The 22,693-nt window shown below is 45.4% G+C and overlaps 1 protein-coding gene across 1 annotated transcript in view; it reads right to left on the reverse strand.

The window, feature by feature from the left end:
- The window catches only part of Gpc4 (glypican 4), a 114,205-nt gene extending 94,989 nt beyond the window's left edge, over positions 1-19,216 (reverse strand). Inside the window, exon 1 of the mRNA XM_052739548.1 lies at positions 18,477-19,216. Coding sequence (XP_052595508.1) covers positions 18,477-18,636 — 160 coding nt within the window. The 5' untranslated portion in view covers positions 18,637-19,216. The remainder of the gene's footprint in view (positions 1-18,476) is intronic.
- Positions 19,217-22,693: the final 3,477 nt, after the last annotated feature.

Genomic DNA, 22,693 nt, shown 5'->3' on the forward strand with positions numbered 1-22,693 from the left:
AATAAATCTTTTTTTTAAATGAGTTAACCTTAAAAGGATTCTTTTTAATCAGAAAAAGAGAAAGGACTGACATTGTGACTCAGCAGGTAAAGGCACATGACACTAAGCCTGACGACCCGAGTCTGGTCCCTGGGACCCGTATGGTAGGAGGAGAAGCAATTCCTCCAAGTTGTCTTCTGACTTCCACACATGAATATTGCACAGACACACAAACATACGGGAAACTGTAAGTATAAGTAATTTAAAACATTCTTGAGCCGGGCGGTGGTGGTGCACTGCACTCCAGAGGCAGAGATAGGCGGATCTCTGTGAGTTCGAGGTCAGCCTGGTCTACAGAGAGAGTTCCAGGACAGGCAGAGCTGTTACACAAAGAAACTGTGTCTCAAAAAATTGTTTTTAAAGAAAGCAATAAATGAATGGCACACAGCTTCTTGAATTTTCACGATGAAAATTTAGCAGAAAACAAAGTATTTTCAGGTTTCTGGGAATCACACAGGGTTGCTTATGTTTCTTATGGTGTCGGTAGCTACTCAGAAGGAAAATTCTGGCTCCTAGACTACAAGATATGAACCCACAGACACAAAGGACACAGTTACCACTAAAGATAGGAAGAGCCTGTTTAGTCTAAAGATCCATGACGACAGCACAGACCTGACAGCCTGGCTGAGTTGATTGTTGTTTCTTTGGGTTTTATGGGCGATCAGTGAAAGAAATGGCCACGTGAAATCACGTTGACAACACTGATTATTACCCCGTCTAATGTCTTTACAAAAGAACCTACCATAATAAATTCTTTCTAGATTTGCAACACTAAGAAAGTATCTTGCGTGAAGAACTGTTATGTTTCCTTTTATCAGATGGGGGGGGGGAAGCATAAGCAGTTGGGTGTCCTATTTTGCCTCAGCTAACTGGGAACCCAGAGTTCATTTACTGTAATAGCTGTGGTTTTTAAATTCTTTATTCCATCTGAAATTCTCTCCTCCATTCTCCCTCTTTGTATTTTCTATTTGCATTAAATGGATTAATCCAATCCACATAATGTATTCAAATTAGATCTAAAATGAATGCTCATTGAATGTCATCTATTGTTACTCAAAATAATTGTCGTAAATAACAATTTTCATTATGATTGTAAGAATCCTATTGAATATGGCTAAAATAATTTTAAGCAGGTGGGGTTTTCATTGATTATTTTAAATCTCAGGGAAAAGATGTGATTTTTTTTTTAAAGTTTCATGTCCTGCAAGAATTTTTTTAATTAAATACATATGGTTCAAGGATCAGTAACCAGCTCCTTTTAAAACTGCACCCGTGATGTTTGAAGGACTAACAGATTTCCATTAGCAGAGCAATTAGAAGACTGATGAAATCATTTTAGTCTCTTCTTGTTTTTCTTTAAATGGAAAAAATTCAATATTGACTGATTAAAAGAAAACAAGTATTAGGAAAGGAAGGAAGAGAAGCAAGGTGTACGAGATGAGAAGCACTGGGTCGAGGTTACACCAGTTTGGAAAGCACCCTGAGCACCAAGTCACCTGTCTCAGAGGCCTGAATCTAGCACAGGGATTGGTGGTGTGTGAGAAAAATCTCCAACAATGCACATTTATTACAATTTAAATATCCCACTCCTTTGTCTTCATTCAATTAATGATATGCCAGGCACGGTGGCTCATACTGTACCCTCCACACTAAGGAGAAATTGCATAAGGAAAGGCTAAGTCAAGTTGGAGGCCAGCCTGGGCTACATATTGAGCTCCAGGCAAGCCTATACTACAGAGAAACCCTGTCTCAACAAACAAAAATAAATAAAAAGAATTTTAAAGTATGCTTTATTTCATGAAATGACTATCATACTTGAAATACAAAAATCATGGCAAATTAATGATCCCCTGGGTACCTCTTCTGGAGTTCGGGCAATACTTTCTTTAACATGTCCAAGTATATAACTATAAAAATACAAGCGCTGACATAACTTAATGACCATACTTCTAATAACTGTTGAAAATGATGAAAATTTCTCTATAATCAATTAAGAAAAATACTCCAAAACCTGAGGCCATTCATATTTGGCAAAACACAGGATCTAAATCTCTATTTCTTAAATGTCACCCTAGGAAGCCACAAAGCACTGGCATAATATTCAAGCATATAGCATGCATTCAAAGACATTTCTGAAATTAATAACTGTGCCCAAAGCAATCATTTCCTTTTATCCTGAGTGATCAACTACAGTCCCCTCATATTAAAAACACGTCTCAATTTTCCCTGCTGCTTTCCTCTGTGTAACAGCTGCTGAGGCTTCGAGAAAGAGAACAAATATCCTGTCCGAGCAGCAGAGTCACACTAGTCTCCCATTTTGATATGGTCAATTACAGAAATGCCTGCCGTAAATTTGAGTAACTGGAATGAGGATGGGATGAACCAGACAGTATTTTTAGGGAAATGAAGATTTACCACTTTCCCACACACAGTGACTCCAGAAAGCATGGCAAGTAAACTAGAGAGCTACTTTTACAAACAAAGATACTGAGGTTGGGGAGATGGCTCAGTGGGAAAATGTGCTCTGCGAGCGTAAGGACCTGAGTTTGAATCCTACGTGTAAAAGAAAAAAGGCAGCATGACTATGCATGCCTATGAGCCCAGCACTGGGGGGAGGAGAACAGAAACAAGCAGTTCCCTGGCAAGCCAACAGAGCTGAAACGGGAAAGTTTCAGGATATGAGAAACTCTGTTTCAAGGGACTACGACAGAGTGATGGAGCATCACATTCATCACCATCCTGTGGCCTCCATGTGTCTGTCTGTCCGTCTGTCCGTCCATCCGTGTGTGTGTGTGTGTGTGTGTGTGTGTGTGTGTGTGTGTGTGTGTGTCTGTCTGTCTGTCTGTCTGTCTGTGTCTCTGTCTCTGTCTCTGTCTCTCTCTCTCTCTCTCTCTCTCACACACACACACACACACACACACACACACACACACACACACAAAATAAAAGAAAATAGAGAATTTGTTGAAATAAGCACAATGGTTTCTGAAGTGTTTTGTAACAAGTCTCCTCCCTTGTGGACATTAAACACCCTCTAATATCATATTTACATCACTCATTTGATTAGCAAACCCTTCTTGTTACATATGCAACAGGGATAGTAAATGTTCTCCCCCTCCAATCCCATTGTATTTCATTCAACTCTGAAGCTCAGAAGCAACCAAGAAAATGATCAGGGCTCCATGACAGACAGACACTAAGAGTTCACGGGTGAAAGTGGGCGGTGGTGGTGCATGCCTTTAATCCCAGCACTCGGGAGGCAGAGGCAGGTGGATCTCTGTGAGTTCAAGGCCAGCCTGGTCTACAGAGTGAGTTCCAGGACAGCTGAGGCTACACAAAGAAACCCTGTCTTGAAAACCAAAAAATAAATACATAAATGGTTTTCTTTTTCAGAACAAACACATAAACATCCAAAAATTAAATAAAAGAAGTCTGGTGTGCTTGCACACACCTTTAGTGCCTGTGCTTGGGATCAGAGCAGGTGGATCTCTGAGTTTGAGGCCAGCCAAGTACATAGTGAATTCCAGGCCAGCCAGGGATATATAATTAGACTCTGTTTCAAAACTAAACCAAAAGAAACACAATGAATCCCTTTCCCTTAGCTCAAGTTAGATAAGGTTTGCTTTGCTCTATCATGAACTCCCACAGCTTACCCTACTTCATAACCCAAGAACCATCTCAAAGGCTCAATTGTAAAAAGCAAAACACTTCTGTTTTGATTTGGACAAATTATCTTGAAAATAATAGCAGTATTTTAAATAGGGCACAGACCATAATGATCACATTTGAATTTGTATTGAAATCAGGGTATACTCTAGCTGTCATCATGAAGCAACGACTTGTCCCTCTGAATACAAACTGGTATATCCAAACTATGACTACGCTGGCAGGATTCTGCATCAATTGGAGAGCTTGGGACCTCAGCCTTTGTCACTTCCCTGTGGTCAGCTCTTAGGAATAGGAGAGTCGGCAAAGAGCAGCTAGCCCAAAACATTTGCTTGTAACCAGGAAATGCAGCGAGTGACTCTAAGGAAAACTGCCCACAAGCTGGTATCTCTACACATGGTACCATTTCCTCAGGACTTGGAATTTCTGAAGACCTCGGCAACTAAGGATGGATTTCTATGCACAATATTCACTGAAAATTTCTGGAAAAAAATGTAGCAGGAGTTGTAGATCTGTGGTAGACCATCTATCTTGCATATTTGAAGCCCTTTAATCTTAAGCATAGAAGAAATAGAAAAAAAGGAGAAATGAAGTAAAGCAAAATAATATTAAAAAATAAAACCTCCTGAAATGGAGAAAAGGCCCAGTCTGAGCAAGGCCATGAGGCTTCCAATTGTGTCATGGCAAGTGCTACACTTATCATTTGGGTTGCATTTGTTTCCATCCTAATCTCTGGGACCAGCCTCTGCACTTGCTCTCCAGGCCAGGGGCCAGAGGCCTCCTCTCCTCATGGAGGCAACCTGCACAGGAGGTCACCACTAATAAAAGGATTAAAGAGGAAAGTTACTAATTGACAGGAAGATTCCATCCATATTTTGCTGAGCCAGGACTGCACTCTAACAATTATTACTGGACTAAAGGACATCATTCTGAGCCACTCATCACCATGGTGGGAGAGTGAACACTGCCTTTTCACAAACACTTGAAGGCTGAGGTGTTTATACCCTGGTTACTCTCCAGAGCACATTGGAAAAGTGACCCAAGAGTTAACTTTTTATTTTCTAGTACCCATGCAAGTCCAACAAGCATCTAATAAGAGGTCCATAGTGTATTGCTAGGAAAAAAAAGGTGTCCCTTCTGAGTCTTGATAACAGGTCTGTAACCTCTGCACTGCTCTGATAAGTATTCTACAACTGCCCTCAGGACTCACTGTCCGAAACACAAAGGCTGTGTACACGGGATGAGGTGGCAGGCGGCTTGTGATGATGTGAAAGCACGGCTCCTAGAAAATAAGAAGAGACTCAAGGGTCTGAAATAGTCAAGGAAAGTGTTTTCTCTGAGCTGCAAGAGTGTGAGGTATCATTCTAAATTCTCTCTTTGTCACTACTTTAATCTCAGTGCCTGCCAGTGGACAGATAACTCAGTAGTGATGGAATCCTCAGCCTGAGTAACCCTTTCTAGGAAAAAAAAAAAGGTTAAGATCTGTATATGGTCTCATACCCACCACAAGCTTTCTCCTGGGCAGTTCATTTGCAAAGAATGCTCATTTACTGAGTGCCAGGCAATGTATTAAAGACACTGAGTGCTAGGCAGTGAACAAAGAGGCCAAGTTCCCTACGCCAAGGTTCGATGGTGATAGCGCAAAGAAGAAAGCAGAGAGGGAGCGTGACAAAATGTGTGCTTGTGGTGTGTGGGAGGAGAGGGGGTGCTTTCCTATTTTATATACAAATCAAGAAAAGCTTCTCTAGCGAAGCAATAAGTGATCAAAGCCCTCAAACTTGTGAGGGGGTGAGCTGTATTCTGGCTACAGGCTATTCTAGGCACTGAGAATAAGAAGTACAAAGTCTGGGGGTGGAACCTATGGTACATTACTTACCTAGCATGTGTGGGGGCTTAGGGTGGGACATGCAAAAGCCCAACTCTGCCTGGGGACTTGAGGGAGAGAAGACAGAGTGACCAGAGTAGAGCCAGGGGCATCACAGAAGAAAGGGAAACATGCAAGAGGCAACCAAGAGAGTTCTGATGGGCAGACCCTATAAGGCTCCTGAAGCTCTGATTTTTCCTATGAGTGGAAAGCGTGGAGAGCCGCTAGAACCTTTATCTCGACTTGATTTTGGTTTGTGTATGTACTTGATGACGGTGTGCATGCCATGGTGCACACGTGGAAGCCAGAGGACTACATTCAAGAATTGCTACTGTCCTTCCACCATGCGGTCCCAGGGATGGGGCTCAAGTCATCAGGCTTGGTTTAAAAAAAAAGTGCTGTTACCTGCAAGCTATCTCACTGTCTCCCACTAGAGCCTTTTCAGAGAGAGGTCATGCGACCTGGGTTAGGTGTAAAAAAATAGGATCCCACTGGCTGTTGTGTTGAAAGCGAGGGCATTGGTGATAAGCCACTAATGAATTCAAGCAAGCGGTGATAGGCACCAGGATCAGCGTGGTAGTGCGTGAGATTCCAAGAAGGTTGGTTCAAGACACATCTAGAATACAGGGCCCAATGGTAAATACCACAAGAGACCATCGACACGAAAAACATCCCGGCCCGTCACTGAAATCTTTGTTCAGACCGTAAGAAAATGGATGCAGACATTTACATAGGAAAGTTCCTTCTTTCTTTTGCCTCTGCACCTGAATATGAGAATGTGGCCTCAGAGTGCCAGGCGGCTTAATGATCAATTACCTGACCTCCCCTGGGAACAGTCTCTCCCAAGGGCATCCAGGCCCAGTGGACCTGAGGCAGCAAAGAGAGCAAAGCCAGTTGGTACCAAACTGAGGGTAAACAAGGTCAAACATTAACCATGTGGCAAGCTGGGGGTGGGGGGCATTTCACTCAAGTTCCGTTTAAAATGAACTCATTTCAATCCCTCCCTCTCCCTCAACGAAAGAGACATCTTCCATGAACCCAACTTCCCTGAAGAAGGGGCAACTGTGAAGGACTATTTGTAAAGATACACTCATGAGAAGGGGTCTTGTTCTGTTTTTTTAAAAGTCTTAGCACAGGGAAAGAGTCTATAATTAATGCAATTTGACAATAGTAGATAATAATCCCACCATAAATTGTAAAGAATGTAATGACTGCCTATTCTGGCACAGACCAAAAAATAAATAAAAATAAAAAAGGACTTCTGTGAAGTGACTGCCAAGAAAAATGACACGCCCACGCAGACTGGACCATTGCAAGTGGGAGCTACCAACCACATGCTCCACACTGCTGTTTGCAAGGACAGAGTGCTTTGTTTTTGTCTCTGAACTGAACACCAGACTGAACACTCAATGGAGACAAATGGGTGAGAGAAGAGAAACAATAAGTAAAGGAGAAAAAAAAACTATGCTGGGGGTTCATGCTTGCTGGGAAGCGGACCGACATCAAGGGCTTGGGGGACCGAAGGGATGCTCTATAGTGCAAAAGCAACCACTTCCAGCCACTCCTGGAGACACAAGTTGGGCGGTTCAGAATGAAGGCAGGCTCTAAGAGGCTTGCAACAAGACGAAATTGACAGAAGGAGCGGTGAGCAGGACTGAGATGAAGGAGAGATGTGAGCCTGAGGAGAAGGGCAATGAGGCCCTGGTGGGCAGGAGCAAAGACAGGAGCTTCTAAAAGCACCTCTGCAAGCCCAGGGAGTTCCTGCTCGCTCTGGAGCAGACATTGTGAGAAGTCTCCCGGGATTAAAGCAAACCACATGCAATGCTGTGCTGTCTCGCCCCAGAGCAAACCAAAGAACAGCACCACATTCGAGGTGGGGAGGAATAAAAAGACACTTGGCTTTGCCCTGTTTCGTTTAGACACCAAGGTCTAGGTAGCTGTAATAAAGTAGACTGGGTGGCTTATAAACAGCAAAAAAAAAAAAAAAAAAAGGATTTCGCACCACTAGGAGGCTAAGAAATCCAAGATGAAGGTGCTGGCATGTTTGGTGTCTAGTGATGGCCCACTTTCTAGTTCACACATGGCAGGCTTCTCACTATTAATTTCATGTAACACATGCTCAAGGGACTTCTCCGAGGCCTCTTTTAAAAGGGACATTAACCCCATTCAATAAGGCTCAACTCCCTCCCAAAAGCCCCACCTTCTGATACCATGAGCATGTGGAGTGTTAGGATAGCAACCTATGAACTTGGGGGAAGACAAAACCCTCCAGACAATGGTACAGGTTGAATAGAAATGTCAGCTCCCGGAGTGAGAGCTGAGCTCAGTGATACAAAGCCTTTGCCTTGTAATTATGCACATGGCCTTGGGGTACCACCCTCAGGACCTCCAAAAAAAATGTATTCCTAAAAGAAGTATAAAATTTTAACAATTTCTAAGCCACAAAATATTCCTCAAGGACCTACCACTGGGCCACCTGGTAGGACAAGCCCACGGATCTGGTCTCTTGAATCAGGCCTAACAAGGCAAAGGGGACTTTCTATTTTAAAGGTTCAAATAACTACAGGGATAAGAAACTAGTATCCTTAACTTGCAACATTTCTTATTATTATTCATTTACTTAAGTTTGGTAAATGTTTAAGAGAGAAACCAATATTCAAATATTTAAACCTGCCATCCCTAACTGGGAGTCAGCAGTTTTCTTGCCTCTCGTGACTTTAGGTCAGAATGTCAGTTTCCCAAACTGGGCACAGCAGGCAATTCATATAATGTGAGTGTTCTAGAGGGCTTCGAAGAGAAGTTGGAGAGGAAGAAAATCGTAAGCCAAGAGCTCTCAAGTGAGTAAGTCACTAAATTAATAAATAATACACAGTCTCTAACTCGTTTGAGGGGTGGGGTGCTGGAGATGAAAGCCAGGGCCTTCCACGTGCTGGCCAAGCGCTCTGCCCTGGGCTCTATCAGCTGCTCTTTTCACCTCTTTTCTTTTTAAAATACAAACACTAAAGCAGACAAGGTGGTGTGCACACCTGGAATTGCAGCACTGTGGAAGCTGAGACAGGAGGATGGCAAGTTCAGGTCATCCCGAACTATAATGAAAAAAAGCCTGCTTGAGAGAGAAAGGGAGAAAGAAAGTGGGGCGGGAGAAAGAGGAAGATGGGGAAGAGAGGGAGACAAAGGGGCACATTGGCTCCCTCACTGATTCAGCACTGCTGCGACACTGGGTATTCTAAACAGGCAAAAGTATTAATGAACTGCCGGGCGGTGGTGGCGCACGCCTTTAATCCCAGCACTCGGGAGGCAGAGCCAGGCGGATTTCTGTGAGTTCGAGGCCAGCCTGGGCTACCAAGTGAGTTCCAGGAGAGGCGCAAAGCTACACAGAGAAACCCTGTCTCGAAAAACTAAAAAAAAAATAAAAATAAAAATAAAAATAAAAAAATAAAAAATAAATAAAAAGTATTAATGAAGTGAACTCCCCCTCCCATGCCACTGCCTTGAGAGTTTTCATTCACAACGCTCTCAAGTGTACTTTCTGAACTTTCATCTCAGAACATAACAGACACAAAGGCTCCTGTCCTGAAATACACTAGCTCCCACAAAGGTGGAAAGGATGTGTGTGGCAGGGGGTGGGGTGGGGGGTTCTGAAAAGACGGCTCAGTAGTTAAGCTGAGCAGCTAAGAGTGCATCCTGCTCTTAAAGGACAGGAATTTGTTTCCCAACATCCATGTCAGGTGACTCACAGCCACCTGTGAGTCCAGCTCCACAAGGGAACCATCACCTCTGGCCTCAGCAAGAACCTACACGGTGTTCACAGGAACACACATACACACAATTTAAAATAATAAAAATAAATCTTAAAAACAAACAAAGGTGCTTCCAGTCTAGGCATTCAGCCCATCCGAAAAGGCATCAAAGGGCCCAGATCAGTTATGTGTATACTGTGTTCAGTTGTGTGTATACTGTGTTCAGTTGTGTGTACACTGTGTTCAGTTGTGTGTACACTGTGTTCAGTTGTGTGTACACTGTGTTCAGCTTTTGGCCACTCACCCAGTTTCACACTAATCACCGCACTTCAATCAGATGTCAAGTTTTAGGTTTCTCAGAAATCCCTTTCTGTGACACCCTCTACTTCCCAGCCAGCACACTTGCAACAACTCATCAGCTAGAGGATAGGAAAGCAGATAATCAAGTCCTTTATCTTCTCCTCTGTAATGCTATCTACCTAATCTGTCTACCTAACAGACATACCTCAAAAGCTTGATTCCAGTTTTACAGCTCTTGTAATCCCCAGAAGCTAGCATAGTGCTCTACTCAGTGAGCACTAATGAGAAAAGTTCCGAAGGCCTTTGCTCCAAGCAGACTGCATAGGCTTTCCGGCAGCTGTCGCTCGCCATCATTTCCTTTTTCCACCTCTTCCCCACATTCTCAGCTGTGTTCTGGATGGTCGTGCCGGGGAGAAGGCCAGGGATTTGCTGTACTTCTATTCCTTGTTAAGATCCATGAAGAGAATAAACACATGGCAAAGAGGACATTAAAGATGGGAATAAAGAGATTTGGGGTTCTTTTACCAATAAAGAGAAAGAGAAGAAATATCACCAGCATACTGACATTTAATCAATATATGAAAGAAGGCTGGATTCACCCTAATTCTCTCCAAAGTCCTTTCAATGTCCCTATGCCTCTACTTGCAAAGAGTCAATGGTTGTGGTTTGTGCTTGTACCCTGAATTTAAAATATCTTTCCCCAAGTTTAACAGGCATTCACTTAACCCCAGATTAGTCCAAATTAAAGCAAGTATGCACGGTGTTGCAATGAAAGCTTTTACCTGAGCCAATTTCATTAGAAAGTCCAGAATCTCAAAATCATAGAAATTCAGAGATGCGAAAGACCTTAGACATCATCAATGGCAGTGGTTTTCAACTGGAGATAATCATTAAGAAAATGTTGCCTAGAAGTGGTGTTTGCCTTTCATCCCAGCACTCGGAAGGCAGAGGCAGGCACATCTCTGTGAGTTTGAAGTCAGACTGGTCTACAGAGTGAGATCCAGGACAGGCAGGGCTACACAGAGAAACCCTGTCTTCACACTCACATTCCCCCCCCACCCCCCGTCCACACACACACACACACACACACACACACACACACACACACACACACACACACACACACACTATCAACCAGGCCTCTTGGCACAAACCTGAAATTCCTGCTACTACTGCTGAGGCAGGAGAACTCGAAGTTCAAGGCCTGCTTCAGCTACAGAGTGAGTTCAAGACCAGCCAGGGCAACTTAGTGAGACCCTGTCTCAAAACAAAAAGTAAAAAGAAGGCTGGGGATATCATCAGGAGTAGAGTACCCAGCCTGGCACACCAGAGAAAGAGAGAGAAAAAGAGAGTAAGTCAGCCAGCCAGGCAGCCATGACCTAGCTGCACTATGGAAGATTTTGTTATTGAGTAGTACCCAGGCATCAGTATGCTTTAACCACCCCCCAAATGATACAGTCCAATGAAAACTGACAACCATTAATCTAATTCTGCATTCAAATTTTACGTTCTAATACTAGCCCACCTTTTCGAAGAATGAAAAATGTCATCAAACGTATCAGAGGACAAATTTGTCACAGAATTAGGCTAGAACTACTCGTTCTAAAAAAGCAGGTCCTCTCCAAGTACTTCTCCTAGGGCACTAGACTTGCTTTTTCTCCCTCAATCAATTTCCCATCTTTAATAAACCACCATCCCTACCTATCCCAAAGTAAATAGACTTTCTAAGTATTCTCGGCCCCAGTATCCCATCGCATAACTTTTTTAAAACCTAAATTATGTACGTGTGTTTCCCTGTGTCCACATGCTTTTATTGACTGATGGATTAACTGCTTGACTGATTAATACTGAAGATGGAACCCAGAGCTCCGTGCATGCTAAGCATGTGTTCTGACGCTGAACTACACAGCCAGCCCTCACATGATTTTTTTCCTGGCAAGGAACTCTGGGTGATTAATCAGACATGATATCCCTTTAAAGAAACCATACTGCTTTCCTCTGAAAAGTTGGGCTCCGCCTACCCTTTTCACCATGATAGTAACATGGAGGAATTTTTCAATCTACCTCATAAGATTTGCCTTCAATGACCTTTTGTCCCACTTCATTTCCAGTTTGTACCTGCCTCGCCATACCTGTGGACTTCTGACCGAGACTATTTTGTGAGATGGTTTTCTCTGAAGCAGTTTCTTTTACTCTGCCAGTTAGTCATGCCAGGTTCTCTCTCTCCCTCTCCCTCTTTTCTTCCCCCAAGCAGCTGGTCTTTTTGATGTCTGGCACACATTTATCTGGGCTTCCAATAAGATGTTTTTACATAGTTTCCAGGCTTCCTGGAGGTTATTGACGTTTTTAACTCTTCCATTCAATTTTTCCCCTAATTTCGAACATTTGTTAGAGTTTCTTTTTCAAAAGTCGAATACCTGGCTGATGGATCTCTTTGATTTTTTTTTTCTCTCTCCCACCAGATTGCTAAATTAAATGCATCAGAACTTAAATATAATATTTCAAATTCCCTCCAGGATGGAATCGCTTCATGAATTTTCTGCACTTTCATGTTCTCTCGAGTAAGCAGCAGATGTTTCACCAAGTGCAATTGGAGATGCTGGCTCTTACCTGTGCACATTTAAATGTATCTGCTTATTTGTATAAAATAGTCCGATCCTCTTATGCCTGTGTTGTTATACTTGGTAAAGACAAAACTTAAGGGGTTTCTGTTTAGTTTTTGGTAAAAACATAACTCATGTACACTGTAATGTACTCTTAAGAGTGCAGAATCATAACCACCTCCATTTTCTGTTCCTTAAAGAGTTATTATCTCAAGGCATGGAGAAAAACAGAATTCTGAATAGTTCCTAAAATTGTCTATAATGGGGCCCCAATGAGATGGCTCACCAGATACAGGTGCCTGTCTGACCGTTTGTGTTCAGTCCTGTGACCTGAATGGAGGTGGAAGAGAACCAACACTCCCAAGGGGTCCTGACATTCACAGGCACATCTGACAGGCACCCCAAACCCTAGTCCCTGCTACTGCCATACATACACAAATAAATAAACAAATGTGAAAAACTTTAAGTGCCTATAAATGCATGCTTGTTTAATAATGGCATTATTCCTTCAAAGCATAAAAATGCTCTCCAGTTTCCATCAACATATCATGGAATTTACTGGTTTTCCCACTTCCAAAGTGTTTAGGTCCAAGATTCCTGGGAGTACAGCAGACCAATGGGACTGTTCTATACTATGGAAGTATAATGCCATTACATCACTGTTGCCATAGGCCCATATGCATGAGCCCCTCACTTGTTTAATTCTGTACCATACTCATTACTGTTGGGCAGAGGATGCCAGGTGGAGTTGAGGTATCTGCCTGTGAGCAGCTTCTGGTTGAGAAAAGATGATGCAGGCTTTTGGTTGAGGAAAAATGATGCATACATGTCTGTACAAGCAGTTTACCAGAGCACAAAGCAGTTCTGCACAAAGTTCTGGTTCCAGCAGGGGATTAGGAGGTAGAGGGCACAGAACCCTGGAGAGTTCAGCAGTGACTCAATGAAAACAGGGGGATTTAAGATACCTGGAGCCATTGACGCTCTCAATGCAGAGTCATGACTCCATTCAAAGCAGCTGACAACAAAGCAGCCCAGAAAGGGATGACTAGTGGAAGCTAGACCAGTTAACTATTTAAATAGCCTCCTAATAGATCTTCCCACCTTTATCTCTTGCTTCACCAACCCTTAACTCCAAAGTGTCATTAATTATCTTTCTAAAACAACTTAAGACATGCCACTTCCCTCCCTAGGACCCCTCACTGCTCCCCATGGTCCAGAAAACAATGTTCATCCCTTCTTCTATGCACTCTATACTGTCTCTGTCTGGGTTTGACACTTTGCCTGTTGAAGATGTAACTGGATCCTCTCCAGTGCAGTGTGAGGGCAATGCTGCCTATCTTACATATCTAAAACCCCCCGGGGACTAGAGAATGTACCTTCCTGTCTAATCATCTACACAACATAGTGCATATATTAAGCTGGGTCAAAGATGACCTCGGTTCAAATCCTACCTCTGCCACTCACTATCTGCAGAACTCTGAAATTTGTTTTTATTTTAATCACTTTTTTACTTACATACTTTTATGTGTTTTGCCTGCACGTCTGTGTACTATGTGCATGCATGGTGCCTCAGAGGCCAGAAGAGGGCGTCCGATCCCCTGGAACTAGAGTTGCAGATGATAATAAGGCCCTATGTGGGTGCTCAGAATGGAACCCAGGTCCTCTGCAGGAGCAACCAATGCTCTTAACTACTGAGCTTTCCATCTCTCCAACCCCATAAATGTATTTCTTAAGCCCTTCCGATCTCATTTTCTATGAGTAAATTAGAGGTGATAATTTTGGCAGCACATGACAGTTGTGGCCTTTAAATGAGACTAAGTCCTTAGAAGGAGGCTGAGCCAAGAGAAAGTACACAATAGCTATTATAAGGCCAAAATTCAGTGAGCATATATAGGAACAACCCTGTGCTACATAAAACAGCTAATGTTACTGGGGAACCAGAGAAAGATACTTTGAACTAACTCAGATTAACACTGATGTTCAAAAAACAGAAAATTCCCTTTTTCTTTCCTCAATCTAGTCTCCAGCTAATCCTGAAATTGCATGCAACCTGATGTGAATCAAATAAAAAAGGAAAATAGTAATTACGCTGAATCAAATATTTTATATTTACACACTCTAAAAGAGATTCAACTGCAGAAGCCAGAACCGCTACTAAGTTCTTTTTTGAGCACACCCGGAAGACAGTTGCTTTAATACTTAAGACACAGGCCCTGGGGCTCAATAAGACCCTCTCAGATGAAACACACGGAGCCAAACTGATGATGCCGATAGGTTAAGAGATCACAAATTCAGTAACAAAATCCAACCCACGCCAGACAGTGGTGATACACACCTTTAACCCCAGCACTTGAGAGGCAGAGGCAGGCAGATCTCTGTGTGTTCAAGACCAGCCTGGTCTACAGAGCCAGTTCCAGAACAGCCAGGGCTACATCATGAGACCCTGTTTCAAAACAAAACAACAACAAAAATCCAACTCAGCAGAAAGAGGACAACACAAATATTGTCTCATTTACAGTAAAATCACAGTATCTCTCTCCTTCCCTTCCCCACTCTGTCCCAGCATAACATAAGTAATTCCCAGAATCCTTTGAGATACACATGCAAGCATTTTCAAGTGTAGGTACATGCTCCCAGATACATGCTCATGAAGATAAATGGAGCAGGAAACAAAGACTCCAAGATCACAGTGACCAGCACCAAATTCTCCTTGGTATCATTCATGTTACCGTGAAAAAGGACCTTTTACAAGTCAATACTCTTTCTAACCAAATGCCATGATCTTTAAGGCAATTCCAGCAGGCTATTAATGCTAGTTGTTGCATATCATAATAAAATAGTTAGAATTTTAGATAACGTATTATTTTATACTAACAAACTATCATTAACTATTTAATACTCTAGTCACAACCCCTTCTCCTTGTTTTTTGTTTGTCTGTTTTTGTTTTTTGTTGTTGTTTAGTTTTTTTTTTCTATTTTATGACTGGGGCTTGGCACATGCTAAGCACATGCTTTACCACTGAGATACTCCCAAGTCCTCATTTCTCATCTTACTCACATGGCACTTATCACACTTCTTAGTGCATTTGAAGTATGTGTGAATGGCTTATCTCCCTACTACCAGGAAGGTGGGGTTTTTTTTTTGGGGGGGGTGAATCTCCTGCCCTTCTTGTTGCCTCTGTGATGCTGAGCACAGAATACTTCACATAGCAGGCACTCCAAAAAGATATGGCCAATGAAAGCTGCTACAGATGCTTTTGATTACAGCATCTGGACTGGCCATTAAGTGGAAAGAATGGAAGTCAAGAGCATGGGCAATGCAGGACTCGCTTGAAAACCCTGGTAGGTTTGTACTTTCATTCTCTAACATCCTTGAGAACACATCAAGATCAGATCATCCCAACTACGATCTAGAACTCAGAGTCCTTCAGGACATCTCTTCTTCTCCAAGTCTGTCCAAGACCTCTAGAAGGCCAAGTGGAAGGCTATCAAGAATAAAATTTCAAGAAGGGGGATATGTATCTCAGTAGTAGAGCACTTGCCTAGCACATACAAAACCCTGGATTCAATCCTCACCATTCTTTCCAAATGAAACTTTAAACTTGGATTAGCCCAAGGGTCAATGAACTAGTCACCTAGACACTCCAACACTTTGCCTATAAAATCATCTCTGGCTTTGAAGAAAATAGATAGTTCTCCCAAATAAAGTGCTTGGCATCTAATTCATTTGGACCAATGCTGAACCCAAGTCGTTACATTGACTTCCCCACAACTGCCTCCCCAAGTGGCCAAAATTATCTGAGGATAGTCCACACAAGATGAGGCTAATGTGCTCTGGAGAGGCCAGGGCGATGATAAAGATTATCCTAATTCTCTACCGGGGGCCGTCTAAAGGTATTTGCTTGGGTCTGTCTGTGTTGTGACAGCGTCCTAGACTCAAATGAATGCCTCTAACACTCCACATTTTTGAGCCATTCAGTCATGCATTTTTGTTATTGTTGAAAGTGGTGCAAAATTGCACTGCATGAGCTAAAGTCCTTGGTGGTCTTCCAAGGATTCCAGCTAAAAAGGCACTTCCTTTGTTCCTCAGGAGAATGCGGTCCAGTAGGTCATTCAAAAGGGGAAATAAAAGCAGCAGCCCTGGGAGGGAGATGAAGGACAAGACAAAAAGAATAAAATGTTTTGGGTGTGAGCACATTAGCTTCCATTTCCTGCTGCTGGTCACTAATAACTCCCCTATCTTTTTTTGTGGGGGGTGGGGGTCCAGATAGACATTTATGCAAAAATGTACCTCAGGTGTTTTCCAGAGCTGATGACAATCCAAGGGGACACCTAGTGTCCCTGAACACCTTTCCAACTTCCTTTTCCATTAGATGCTGGCTGGGGAAGATGCCCTGACATCTCTAGAGACTGCACACCACAAACCTGAAGAAACTGGGTGGGGGGGGGTGATTTCGTAGCCCACTCCTGAAATGCCTCTAGTCCATCTCAAAGGCACATATTGTCTGCAGGAGCAGATGGAAACCTGTCACTTTCCCATTAAGTGCATAGCTGCATGCCTCCCTTCAGAACGTGGGAATGACAACTGTAACCTTCACGGCAATCATCTCTGAAGCACCCAGGCCCAAACTGTGCAGGGCACAAAGACCCCAGGTCTGACCTGCAGAGCCCCCAAGCTTCGCCGACTGCTGGTTCAGTTCTCTTTTACTGGCAGGGCAGGAGGAAGAGGGAAAAGAAAGGGGGCTTTTCAGAGCGCTACAACCAATAAAATCAGGAGGCTGGGACGACATACTTGAGCTCCCAAAAAGACAGGCTGCTGAAGGGCAAACGGCCTTTCATCAGAAGCGTGTGAGTTACTTGACAACTGCCAAGGTGCAGTGGACGCCTGGGCTACTACCAACAATTTCTTCAGTTCTATTTCTAGACCAAGGCCGGTTACACTCTCAAAGTGCCCAGCAACTTCCCTCAATTACTTTTGTAATTTATATGTAATTGATGACTGCACTTAATCTCCAAGGTTATTAATAGCTCTTCCAAAAGATGACCCCCAAGTTTTCCTAAGCCTTTGGAAGCGCCTGGTTAAAATTACAGTATTTCCTTTACTGGCTGCTGGCCCCCTGCCTGCCCCACCCGGGCAACCAGTACGGCGAGGCAAAGACGCACTCTGCACACTTCCATGAAAGGTTCGGAATGGAGGTTTGGCCTTTGGGGCTCGAATCTCTAACTCCTCCGTTAGGTTAAGCTGGCCAACAGCCAGTTAGATTCGTGGTTCTTTCTGAGCCCCTGGGGTGAACAAGCAACCTGTGCCGCTTCGGGCGCCAACCCGCAGGGCTGTGCGCAACAGTTGGCAGCTGCGAAAATCTAGTACAACAGGGAAGGAGGGCTCGCCCAGGCACTGCCACCGGCGGGCCTCAGACCTCGCGACCAGGAGAGGAGGGTGTACCCGTGGAACTGCCTCCCCAGAGCTCCAGGAGGGCTTCCACAAATACCCCACGCACCCCCAGCGCTGAAATCCGGTGAACTTTTTCAGAGGCAAAGCCATCTTCATTTGCATAACCATCTCCAAACTGAGATTCAGGTTTCCTGTAATCAGTCCTTTCAAAGGTCTGTAATTGAAAGTGCAATTAACCCTTAAAATGAGGTGAGAAAAGAAAAAAGGGAGGGAAATACCCTTCTTATCCAACACCTTCCGGAAAGCTGGAGACTTCCCAAGTCAGGATTTGGAAGAGTGGAGAGTAAAGGGGGTCGTTCGCTTTTTAAAGGTGACTTCTAAAGCCTTGCAGCACTGTGTCAGCCGTGAAAGAGAGGCGGGGAGAGGGGTTTTAGGAGAACGTCAATGAACCACTTATTCTCAAGTCGCACGTTTTGCGCCCCAAGGAATCTGCAAACTCCAGGAGGTTCCCCCACCCCGCCCCCACTCGGCCTCGTAGTCACCCACACAACAAAGCGGGGAGCCCAGTAAGGAATTCAACCCGGAAAAGGCAAGAGAGCCCATGCCCTGCACTTTGAGGGCCAGAGTCCTTAGTGTCTTCCCGGGACCGAGAAGACTTGGGGGGCTAGGGTGGGGAGGGACGGGGAGAGCAGCAGAGCACCGGAGTGGCACTGGACAACCCGGCGGCGCCCCTCCACTGGCGGTGCCCGCTCCGCGCCGGAGCTGGCTCCCGCCTGCCGGTTTCTCCTTCTCGGCTACCTGGTGCGGCGTGGGAGGCCGTCCCTTTCCCGGGGTGCCCACCGCTCGGTAATGGGGGGAGAATTCCCACCTACCGTTGATCTCATAGAGCGGGGCATCATTCTTGTTGAAGCCTTTGGACACGTAGAGACGTCGCACTTCCGAGCAACTTTTCGACTTGAGCTCCGCAGCCAGCAGCGAGGCACTGAGCGCGGCCAGGGTGCAGAGAAGCGCGAGTAAGCCTAACCGTGCCATGGTACGGACCCGGGCGGACGCGCTCCCACCTTTGGGGGACAGAATGAGACCGGATGGGAAGCGGTGCTGCAGAGCGGGCGGAGAGGCGCGGAGTCAAGGACTCGCGAGTGGAGCGAGAAACGAGGAGTTGGAGTTGGTAGCAAAGGAGGAGGAGGGCAAGAGGAGGAGAAGCGGGCGAAAAGTGGAGCTGGGCCTCGCGTCAGGCAACGGTCCCCCGTGCCAGGCGCCCAGCCAGGGTGGGGTACAAGGAAAAAGGCGTGGATTGGGCACGGGACCCAAGAGAACTAGGACGAGGACCGGTGACCTCGGGGCTCCAAAGGCTAGAGATCCCGGGTCAGCTGGCTAGGGGCGGAGGGGCTCAGGGAAGGAAGGGAAGGTGGCAGGCGTCGCAGGAGAGCAGAGTGTGGGCGGCGTCGGCGGGTGATCGCTGGCGCGGGGCTCCGGCTACCCGGCGCTGCTCCGCTCACCCAGCTCGGCTCAGCTCACTGCCCTCGGCCGCACGGTTGTGCCCTTCTCAGCTCTGCGGCTGATTGACTGGCCCGGCTCGCGCAGCGAGGCTCCGCAAACTTGGCCAAGCGGGGCGGCCCTAGGGAGGGAGGGGGCGGGCACTGGGGTGGGGGGGAGCCCGAGACAGGCGGGAGCACGCAGGGCCGGGCCGGGAGAAAACCTGGAAGCTGGGTTGGATCCGGAGCAGGCTAAATCCACTTCCTAGGGGGCCCCGCACGGGGCGCCCGGTACTCCTACTTGCGACACGCCCTGCTGAACTCCTCCCTCCTACCCTCCTCCTCAAGAGGCGGGGAACCTGCCCCCCGCCCCCCGCTAGGAGAGGAAAGGCCAGCTTCTTCCCGCTTGAGGGCCCAAGTCCCAGGGATCCTGGTGGCCTGGGTCTTGGAGCCTTTAGCCCCTGTCTGAGCCACAAACCTTTCTCCACAGCCACCTGACAGGCTGTCCCCGCGGGCCAAAGCAGCACACAGCCCTTCAGCCCCAATACCCGCCTCACTCCTGCCACCGGGCATCCAGGGCCTCTCCTAACCAGCGCCTGGGCAAGGAAGGCACCCACTCACGTTGCTGGCGTTGTTCTGCTCCAAAGAGGGGAGAGACTTGGCCTGAGAGGCTCACCTGGCCTCCTTGGACTAGCTTCCCATCACACAGTGTTCACCCATTAACACAGGCTTGTGCCTAACTCTGGCAATCATTTTCTCATCCCCACACAATGTTCCATTCCCACGCATGCCCTAGGTTTTGCAATAAATATAAACAAACTCGCAAACTGGCCAGAAAAATATTTGAACCTTGAGTAGATGAAGCTCACTCAAGGTTGCTCAGGAGACCTTTTGGCCCCACACTGCCCTGTGTAGGTATTAGAACTGAGGCATTGCAGGGAGAAAGGAAACGCTAGTCATTAGCACTCACCTAAAGGCAATGGGTCCAAAACCCGGACTCTTGAATAGGGGGCCCTGTTGGTCACTAGGAATGTTAGCCCAGGATCTCCAATCCTTCCCAGTCTACATTTAGCCACAAAAAAACTGGGAATGGGTGAGTCTTCCCACCTTCCAAGCTTTGTCAGATTCCATTAATGAGTGTTTTTGAAGCTCCCAAGGCTCCTTTAATGAAGGGAACTGTGCAGATTGTGAACTTGTCATTACTGTTGTTATTGTTACAATCTGCTTTAAGAGGTTAGGGTGAGAAGTGCCTCAGACACCTCGGGAGTGTGCTGGGAACTGGGTAGATGAAAAGGGCTGGAGCTTATTATTTGGCTAGACTCTCAATTCCCATAAAATTACATAGGGTGAAGATATGAACCATCATTACAATTATCGCCCTCAGAGGGTTTGCTGAGACTTCCTGCACTGTGTTTGTAAACCTCGTTGACATGGTTGGCCGTGAGGAGCCACAGAAACCAGTGGAGCCGACTCCTCTTCGTTATATTAACTCTTATGGACCAGTAGCATGAACAGACGCACTGTGACCTGTCTGTAACTGAGACTTTCGATTTCTTTCGTTTGTTTATTTATTTGAGACATGCCGCCCTGGCTGTCCTGGAACTCACTCTGTAGACCAGTCTGGCCTTCAACTCAGAGATCCGCCTGCCTCTGCCTCCTGAGTGCTGGGATTAGAGGCGTACAGCACACATCCAGTTGGGACTTTCAATTTCTGAGGTCTGGCAGCACATGTAAATTGTGCAAACTCAGCTGCATTGAATTTCCTGTCATTTTCAATGATCTTTTGAATAGTCCAGGTAATTCTTAAACTGACAACCATGAGGTCCTTGAGGCACTGCTAGCACTGCTAGCACTTAACTTTCATGGATGCATACTGAAAGGTATTCTTCACTAAGGGAAAGATGATCCAAGATGCAACCGACATTAATAGTAAAATGAAACTCTGAACTGGGTATATGGTGCACACACCTATAACCCCAGAAGGTGTAGGCTGGAAGATCAAGAATTCAAGAACAGCCTCAGGGACATAAGGAGTTTGCGGCTAGCCTGGGCTACACCAGACCCTCTTTCAAAATGAAATGAAATGAAATTCAGTGACTATAAGAGAAGAAAGGATTCCCCTACATTATAAAGGGGAACACTTGGAACACTGCCTCTCACAGCAAGAGAAGTTCATTTTTGTCCCCTCAAGCCGCTGATGCTCTTCCTCTTAGCATGTTATTAACCAAAACTTTAGCCTTTTCTACCAGAAACAGTAACCTCTGGCTCCAGGCAGATCTGGACAAGTCTGAACTTCACCAGAGAAGGCAGGAACCCCAAGCCTTGCTCTGAGGCGGCTCCCACTTCAAAGCTGCCTTTCATTGAAACACAAACAGGGTGAACAACTGGTAATCTATGAAACAAATATCACCCAGAAGGAAGCTTTTCAGATGGCCCTAGTGCCTGCTGCTCTCCCCTCCCCCACCTCAGCTTCCAACAGGCAGGAGATGCACCTACCCCAGGGGGTGGGAGGTGCAGGGGGGGATGGGTAGGTCTTCTGCCACCAGTGTGTTGGAGGCTGTACGTACAATTGAAGACTTCACACGACTTCGATTTGATTTGGTTTCTACCCTTTTTTTTTAATATTATTATGGTTAAGACCACATGAAATTGACCATTTTAACCATTTGAATATATACAGTTGAGAGCTGGGGAACTGGCTTAGTTGGTAAAGTGCTTGGCATGCAAGTATGAGAAACAGAGTTCAATATCCAGAAGCAGTGTGCAAAAGCCCAGTGCAGTCACACACTTGTAACCCCAGTGCTAGGGAGGGTGAAACACGATTGGCCAGCCAGGTTAGCCCAATCAGTGTGCTCTGAGCTCTATGTCCCAATGAGAGACCCTGTCTCACAAAGCAAGGTGATTGGCTCCTGAGGATTAACACCCAAGGTTGACCTCTGACCTCCATATGCGTCTGCACACATACAAACACATACAGCTGCACATGTACACACAAATAAAGTACACAGCTCAGTCACAATGTACCATAGCTAGTTCCAGAACATTTTCAAAAGCCAGAAAGCAAGCCACATATTCATGAGTCCTCCAGTTTCCCACTCTAGCCTCTAAAAGCCACCGAATCTGCTTCAGGTCTTTAGGGGACATCTTAGACAGAATGCACCTATAGCACACCACAGTTTTCCCAGGTGAGGAGGTTCTCATCTCCTGCAGAGGAAATGAAGCACACATTGTGCTGTCCTCCAAGCCAAGAGAATAAGTTGAATCAGGTCCTTTTGACCAACTGGTCAGCTCCCCACACCGTCAAATACAAAGATGGGGAGAAGAAAGTGGATTCCTTCCCTAGTTGTGCTAAATTGTTTGTGTGAGCCAATAAGAGCATGTCCTTCCCTCTCCTGTCGTGAATTCATTGCGTCCTCACTAGATGCGTCCTATGAATACACTGTTGCTCTTCTCCATTCCATGGATAGTTCTTTCAAATTTATCCTTCAGGTTTCAAGTGGGATAGCAATAGCACTCTTCTAGAAAGTCTGCCGGGGAACTCCAAGCAGAAGCAAAAGCAGCTCCTGTCTCTAGACTCTGAAAGCAAACAACTGCCAACCTTGTCCTTCCACAGT

Source organism: Peromyscus californicus, unplaced genomic scaffold (assembly GCF_007827085.1).
Source record: "Peromyscus californicus insignis strain IS unplaced genomic scaffold, ASM782708v3 Scaffold_10__1_contigs__length_136768540, whole genome shotgun sequence".
NCBI classification, from domain to species: Eukaryota; Metazoa; Chordata; class Mammalia; order Rodentia; family Cricetidae; genus Peromyscus; species Peromyscus californicus.